The sequence below is a fragment of the Hemitrygon akajei genome, chromosome 1 (assembly GCF_048418815.1).
Source record: "Hemitrygon akajei chromosome 1, sHemAka1.3, whole genome shotgun sequence".
Taxonomy (NCBI): domain Eukaryota; kingdom Metazoa; phylum Chordata; class Chondrichthyes; order Myliobatiformes; family Dasyatidae; genus Hemitrygon; species Hemitrygon akajei.
Window position 1 is genome coordinate 31848837 of NC_133124.1, and position 8475 is coordinate 31857311.

At 42.4% G+C, this 8475-nt stretch overlaps 1 protein-coding gene across 8 annotated transcripts in view; it reads left to right on the forward strand.

The window, feature by feature from the left end:
- The window catches only part of stau2 (staufen double-stranded RNA binding protein 2), a 313804-nt gene extending 311017 nt beyond the window's left edge, over window positions 1-2787 (forward strand). For 6 of the 8 annotated variants that reach the window (XM_073040402.1, XM_073040452.1, XM_073040462.1 and 3 more), the window contains one exon: window positions 1722-2787. In XM_073040402.1, coding sequence (XP_072896503.1) covers window positions 1722-1854 — 133 coding nt within the window. In that variant the 3' untranslated portion in view covers window positions 1855-2787. Of the gene's footprint in view, window positions 1-1685 lie in introns of all 8 variants that reach the window. The other 2 variants (XR_012098305.1, XM_073040439.1) reach the window with 2 other exon arrangements.
- Window positions 2788-8475: the final 5688 nt, after the last annotated feature.

Genomic DNA, 8475 nt, shown 5'->3' on the forward strand with positions numbered 1-8475 from the left:
AATCATTTTGTCAAAGTTCACAGGAAGACTTTCAACCAGATTCCTTCCCAAAAGAGAGAAGAGGTACAGGTTTATGGACTTAATAAAAGAAACTGTCAAATCATGCAAAGTAATATTAATTTTTAATTAAAACTTGCAAACCTACCTGATTCTTCTATGCCTAAACTATCAGCATATTTTTGATATCTTTCATGCATACAGCTCAGGTCATGCATAATGGTACAAAACCTTGGTATCATTAATGTATGAGGAAAACATAAATAAAATGAGATGGCCCTCATGTCCTTCACCCCAGAAAATAGATTTACTTGCAAATTAGTTGCTTTGTTAAGTATAAAGTTCAATGCTCTGAGAACAAACTGACATCAAGATGATATTAAATGACTACTTCACAATTGCAAAACATGCAATTATTTTCTTAAACGGTTCCCGGATATTTTCTTAACCACGGCTTCTGACATTTTAATGTGCTGTAGTGCGACTGCAATGGTGCTGGGAGGCACCGAGTGTCCTGGCGCTTGGGCGGTAAGCGAGCCGTCTGTGAATGTTGCCTGGCCATTTGACCATGGCGGCAGTAATTGCTCCTTTACTACACTTTAACCCTTGTAATTTTAAAATTATAGTCTACATTTAATGTTTTTGCATTCTTATAGATCTCTTGCCAGAATCTAAATGAAATTGTGTAAGATAAAATGCATATTCAAAAATTTGGATCTTGAAAGATGCTGTTGAAATGGTCATTCCTGCTGTGATTATATTGGTTCACTATTATTAGAGATTAAATCTACAATGATATCCCATAAATAGCGCACAGGGTGTTTTTCTCATACGTTGCAGTTCTACAACCTGCCCACGTAGATGAGAGCTATCTGATGAGATTTAGACCACAGTCTGCTTCAGAGAAATCCTTTTGTTTCAAGTTGGCTGATGGACAAATATTGACCAGGACATACACTCAGTGGCCACGTTATTGGATCTGCCTGCACAACATGTTTATTAATGCAAATAGCTAATCAGCCGAATCCTGTGTCTGCAACTCAATACCTAAAAGTATGTAGACAAGCTCAAGAGGTTCAGTTGTTGTTCAGACCAAAGACAGATGGGAAGAAATGTGATCTAAGTGAGTTTTTCCTGTAGATTGACTGTTGGTGCCAGACGGAGTGATTTGAGTATCTCAGAAACTGCTGATCTCTTGGGATTTTCACGCACAACAGACTTTAGAGTTAACAGAGAATGGTGTTAAAAACAAAAAAATAAAATCCAGTGAGTGGCAGTTTTGTGGGTGAAAACACTTTGTTAATGAGAGAGGTCAGAGGAGACTGGCCAGGCTGGTTCAAGCTGACAGGAAGGAGGCAGGTAACTCAAATAACTATCCATTACAAGGGTGGTGTGCAGAAGAGCATCTCTGAATGCACAATATGTTGAATCTGGAAGTGGATGGACTATAGCAGCAGAAGACCATGAACATGCATTCAGTGGCTTGAGTGTAAATGATAACTCTCCTGGTCTTTGTTCTCTGCTTGCATTTGGACCCACTTTTTTTTTCTGCCAACGAGCCACAGTTGACGCAGGTTATAGTATCTCAAGTAGATTTTAATCATATTGTGTTTAATTTTTTTAAAAACAGAGTTCACTGTTATGTGCCTTGTAATCTGTTGAAATTTTTGACATTCTGTTTGCTTCAGGTTTTAAAACTAATTTGGATCAATTCATCTTTACAGACAAGTCAAACATCTGGTACAAAATACTGACTATAAACAGGCTAACTCAGGCACCACAGCTCAGGACTGCAAGGATTCAAAGGCTGTCGTAAAGGAGCCTGTCGCACCCACGGCTGCCACTGCATCCTTATAAAGCTGTCAACACGCAATAGGGTGTATGTGTATGAGGAAATGACCTATACCATTATATGAATCTATGTGAAGACAACAATAATAGAATGCAAGAAATAAATGCATGGTAGCATTAATCTCATGGGAAATGACCAGAGTGTAAAGATTCCCCTTTGCAAAGCAAAATAAATACATGTTGGTTGCCTGTTAGCAGTAGATTTGCTATCATGCTGCTAAGCTTGTATATCGGTTTTTGAGTGAAGTGTTTTTTTTTTAAAAAAGTGATAAGACAAATGTTTCACCATTGGCTATAAATACTCACTATTGTTTCATTAATTACCAATTTTCCATGGTGTAGCTTTAGTTTCTGCTTTTTATGCTTCAGCATTTAAAAGTTAACCAATGGCAATGCTATGAGAGATGTAGTTGTTGTCTTCATATATAGTCATTCAGTTTATCCTTTATGATGATATAAGCATTTATCATTCTATATGCATATATATGATTAAGATACAGATTGCTACTCAACGTATACAGAGGTGAAAACTGAATCACACAAAATGCTTATTGATAATGAACCGATGGTAACACTGATCAGTGTAATTTAAAGATTATACTCCAAGAAGGCAGTTACGCTGTTTGATTTACATTACCATCACGGAAGTGTGAGGTGATTTGCCAAGCAGTAACATTTTGTATCCTTTGCTCCTCTGTTCTGTGAAACACATTTACACCCATTCTGTGTGTTGTACAACCCACTGTGTGCATCAACTGAGTGTTTTTAATAACTGCATTCAGAGCTGCATAAATAAAGTAACTTTGGTAGAAAGCAAGGTTGACATGTACAGTAAAGATAACAAGTACAGTTAAACATGGATGTTGTCATTGGACAGATTGGTTATTTTTGGATTAATAATTGCCCAAATGCAGTAAAACCACATCAGTTCATGAGTAATTTGGTCGTGTCTTTATTTAAATGTAATCCTTATTGGCTTAAGCTGGTTTCAAAGTGTTACAGGTACCAAAGTATAGCAAAACACTGCATCATGCAGGCCATTACACAGATCATTTCATCACATCAGTGAATTAGATTCTGCATTCTGTAATTGCTTTTCCCTCATACTACCTCAATGCAGAGCAAGGACAGTGCAGGCAGACAATAAGGTGCAAAGGCATGACAAAGTATAGTGCAAGGTCAGGCGTCCATCTTGTTGAACTGAGACCATTCAACAATCTGATAATAGCAGGTCATAAACTGTCTCTGAGCCTGCTTTCAACCTTTTGTGTCTTTTGACCAGTGGGAGGGGGAAGAAGAGAGACTGTCTGGGTGGCTGAGATCTTGGTTATGTTGGCTGCTCTACCGCGGCAATGAGAAGTGTAGACAGAATCCATGGAAGGGAAGCTGGTTTCAGTGATGTACTGACGGGTGTCCATAACTCTCTGCGGTTGCTTGCAGTCACGGGCAGAGCAGTGGCCATTCCAAGCTGTGATGCATCCAGATAGGATGCCCTCTGGGATGCGTTGATAAAAATTAGTGAGGGTCAAAGAGAACATGCTAAATTTCTTTAGCCTTCTGAGAAAGTGGAGGCACCGGTGAGTTTTCTTGGACATGTCCATGATTGGACCAGGACAGGATTTTAGTGATATTCACTCCAAAAAAACCTTTTTCAAGCTCCTTGACCTCAGCACCATTAATGTGAACAATTGTGTGGATTACACACCTTTCTCACCACCGTAGCAGGCTGAATATAAATGATGAATCAGAGAACAGGGTGGAGATAGGGAGCCTAATGGTATGGTGTCATGACAACGACCTTTCCCAGTTTTGTTTTACTGATATTGAGGGAAAGGTCATTGTCATGACACCATAGCACTAGGCTCCCTATCTCCACCCTGTTCTGATTTGTAAGCCTACTGCCAGCTAGTCTGGGACTCCATTTTGGACTGGTATTGTCTCCTGGCATTCCAGATAGCTCGACCAAGGTCATATCTCTTTATTTTATATAGGTCAGGGTTAGCAGATTTGAACACTGTAGTTTTGGACTTCTGTTGAGTGAATCTCCCATACCATGCATGGTTTCTGGCTTGGGAAACCCCTGAACCATCCTCCTTTGTGCACAGTCCTCAACACACTTACTGATAAAGTCCAGATAGATGCTACCTGGATTAGAGAGCATGTTGTATGAAAAATGGTTGAGTGAACCAGGACTCTACTCTTCGGAGTGAAGGAGGATGAGAGGTGACTTAAATTCATAGAGATGTACAAGATGATTGATCGAGTGGATAGCCAGAGCCTCCCCCCCCCCCCACAGTAGAAATGGCTAATAGGAGGGGCATAACTTAAAGATAATTGGGGGGTGGGGAGAAAAATGAAGAGGAGGGAAAGATTAGATTGTTCACCTCCATTCAGGGTCCCAAACAGTCCTTCCACATGAGGCAACACGTCACCTGTGATTCCATTGGGGTAATCTGTATCTGGTGCTCCTGGTACAGACTCCTCCACATTGCTGAGACCTGACTTGTGGGAATCGCTTTGTTGAGCACCTCCACTCAGTCTTCAAAATGTAAAATTTCCTGGTGGCCAACCATTTTAATTCCAATTCCCATTAATATAGAATACCTACAGCACAATACAGGCTCTTCGTCCCACAATGCTTTGCCGAATATGTACTTACTTTAGAAATTACATTGGCTTACCCATAGCCCTCTCTTTTTCTAAGCTCCTTGTACTTATCCAACAGTCTCTTAAAAGACCCTATTGTATCTGCCTCCATCACCATTGTTGGCACCCAGTCCATGCACTCACCACTCTGTGTAAAAACTTACCCAACACCTCCTCTGTACCTACTTCCAAGCACCTTAAAATTGTGCCCTCTCATATTAGCCATTTCAGCCTTGGGAAAAAGCCTCTGACTATCCACACAATCAATGCCTTGCATTATCTTATACACCTCTATTAGGTCACCTCTCATCCTCTGTCACTCCAAGGAGAAAAGGCCAAATTCACTCAACCTATTCTCATAAGGTATGCTTCCCAATCCAGGCAACATCCTTGTAAATCTCCTCTGCACCCTTTCTATAGTTTCCACATCCTTTCTGTAGTGAGGTGACCAGAACTGAGGACAATACTCCAAGTGGAGTCTGACCAGGGTCCTATATAACTGCAACATTACCTCTCAGCTCTTGAACTCAATCCCTTGGTTGATGAAGGCCAATACACCATATGCCTTCTTAACCAGAGAGTCAACCTGCGCAGCTGCTTTGAGCATCCTATGAACTCAGACCCCAAGATTCCTCTGATCCTTCATACTGCCAAGAGTCTTACCATTAATACTATATTCTGCCATCATATTTGACCCACTAAAGTGAACCACTTCACATTTATCTGGGTTGAATTCCATCTGCCACTTCTCAGCCCAGTTTTGCATCCTATCAATGTCCCGCTGTAACCTTTGACAGCCCTCCACACTATCCATGACACCCCCAACCTTTGTCATCAGCAAATTTACTAATCCATCCCTCCACTTCCTCATCCAGGTCATTTATAAAAATCATGAAGAGTAAGGGTCCCAGAACAGATCCCTGAGGCACACCACTGGTGACCAACCTCCATGCAGAATATGACCCATCTACAACCACGCTTTGCCTTCTGTGGGCAAGCCAGTTCTGGATCCACAAAGCAATGTCTCCTTAGATCCCATGCCTCCTTACTTTCTCAATAAGCCTTGCATAGGGTACCTTATCAAATGCCTTGCTGAAATCCATATACATCTACTGCTCTACCTTCATCAATGTGTTTAGTCACATCCTCAAAAAAATTCAATCGGACTTGTAAGGCATGACCTGCCTTTGACAAAGCTACGCCGACTATTCCTAGTCATATTATGCCTCTCCAAATGTTCATAAATCCCGCTTCCCAGGCCCTTCTCCATCAACTTTCCAAACACTGAAATAAGACTCACTGGTCTATAATTTCCCGGGCTATCTCTACTCCCTTTCTTGAAAAAGGGAACAACATCTGCAACCATCCAGAACTTCTCCCGTCCCTATTGATGATGCAATGGTCATTGCCAGAGGCTCAACAATCTCCTCCCTCGCTTCCCACAGTAGCTTAGGGTACATCTCAGTCAGTCCCAGTGACATATTCAACTTGAAGCTTTCCAAAAGCTCCAGCACATCCTCTTTCCTAATGTCTATATGCTCAAGCTTTTCAGTCCACTGTAAATCATACCTACATTAGTCAAGTCCTTGTCTGTAGTGAATACTGAAGTATTCACTAAGTACCTCCACTACCACTTCTGGTTCCATACACACTTTTCCACTGTCACACTTGATTGGATTGGTCCTATACTCTCACGCCTTACCCTCTCGCTCTTCACATACTTGTAGAATGCCTTGGGGTTTTCCTTAATCCTGTCTGCCAAGGCCTTCTCATGGCCCCTTCTGGCTCTCCTAATTTCATTCTTAAGCTCCTTCCTGCTACCCTTATAATTTCCTAGATCTCAAATCATTATCTAAGCTCATCCACTTTGTTCATGATGCTTCTTGCATTAAAATAGACACATCTCAAACCATCAGTCTGAGCGTATCCATTCTCTATCACCTGCCTATCCTCCCTCTTGCACTGTCTCCAAGCTTTCTCTATTTATGAGCCAACTGCCTCTCCCCAGTCTCTTCAGTTCAGTTCCCACCCCCCAGCCATTCTAGTTTAAACTCTCCCCAATAGTCTTGGCAAACCTCCCAGCCAGGATATTGGTCCCCTGGGATTCAAGTGCAACCTGTCCAAAAGAGGTCTCAATGATCCAGAAATCTGAATCCCTGCCCCCTGCTCCAATCCCTCAGCCACGCATTTATCTTCCACCTCCTTCTATTCCTATACTTACTGTCACGTGGCACAGGCAGCAATCCCAAGATTACTACCCTTGTTATGCTTTTCAGCTTCTTTCCTAACTCCCTGTAGTCTGTTTTCAGGACCTCCTCCCTTTTCCTACCTATGTCATTGGTACCAATATATACAACGATCTCTGGCTATTCACCTTCCCACATCAGGATATCGTGGACACGATCAGAAACATTCCAGACATTGGCACCCGGGAGGAAAACTCCCACCCGTGTTTCTTTCCTGCGTCCACAGAATCACCTATCTGACCCCCTAACTATAAAGTCCTGTATCACTGCTGCCATCCTCTTCCTTCCCCTACCCTTCTGAGCCACAGGGCCAGACTGTATGCCAGAGGCAAAGTCACTGTTGCTTCCACCAGGTAGGTTGTTGCCCCCAACAGTACTCAAACAGGAGTACTTATTGTCAAAGGGGATAGTGACAGGGGTGCCCTCTAGTATCTGACTCTTGCCCACCTATCTGTCTCCCAAGGCTCCGGTATGACTATTTGCCTATAGCTCCTATCTATCACCTCCTCACTTTCCCTGACCAGTCAAAGGTCATCGAGTTGTATCTCCAGTTCCCTAACCCTGTCCCTAAGGAGCTGCAGCTCAAAGCACCTGGCCATCTGGGAGACCAGCAAGATCCCTTTGCTCAGTGTCAATGAGCAAAGGGATCTTGGGGTCTGTTCCTAGCCCCTGAAACTGGCTGCACCAGTTGATAGGGTGGTTAAGAAGGCAAATGGCATACTTACCATTATTAGTTCAAAAGTAAGGAAGTGATATTGTAGCTTTATAAATCTCTAGTTTGGCTGCATCTGGACTATTGCATACAGTTTTGGTTGCCCTGTTGTTGGAAGGATGTCCGTGCTTCGGAGGGGGTGCAGAAATGGTTTACAAGGATGCTGCCTGAATTAGAGAGCACTGCATTAACAAGAGACTGCACAAACTTGGGTTGTTTTCTGTGGAGCACCAGAGGCTGAGGGGAGATCTAACAGAGGCATAGCTAGAGTAGACAGACTGCATCTTTTTCCCAGGGTTGAAATGTCCCAGGCTGAGAAGGGGTAATTGGAAAGATGTGAAGGGCAAGATTTAAAAAAAAAATATACACGGGAGTGATGGGTGCCTGAAATGTTGGTAGAGGCAGATACAGTATATTAGGGGCTTTTAAGAGATGTTCAGACAGGCACGTGCATGAGATAAATGGAAGGACATGGATATTGCATAGGAAGAAGAGATTAGTTTAAAATTCAAAGTAAATTTGTTATCAAAGTACATATACGTCACCATATACAACTCAGATTCATTTTATTGTGGGCATATTCAATAAATCCAAGAGCCAATATAGAATCAATGAAAGTCCACACCCAACAGAGCAGACAACCAGTGTGCAAAAAAACAAATACAAAAGAAAAAGAGCACAAGAGGAAGAATTCTTGAATGCGAGCCCAGAGGTTGTGCAAACAGTTCAATAATGGGGCAAGAGAAGTTGAGTGAAGTTGTCCCCTCTGTTTAAGAGCCTGATGACTGAGGGGTAATAACTGTTCCTGAACCTGGTGCTGTGGGTCCCGAGGCACCTGTATCTCCTTCCTGATGGCAGCAGTGAGAAGAGAGCATGACTTGGTTAGTGGTGGTCCCTGACAATGTGTGCTGCTTTCCTGCAACAATGCTCCATATACATGTGCTTGAGGAGGGCTTTACCTGTGATGGACTGGCCTGTATCCACTACTTTATGTAGGATTTTCTGTTCAAAGGTGTTTCTGTA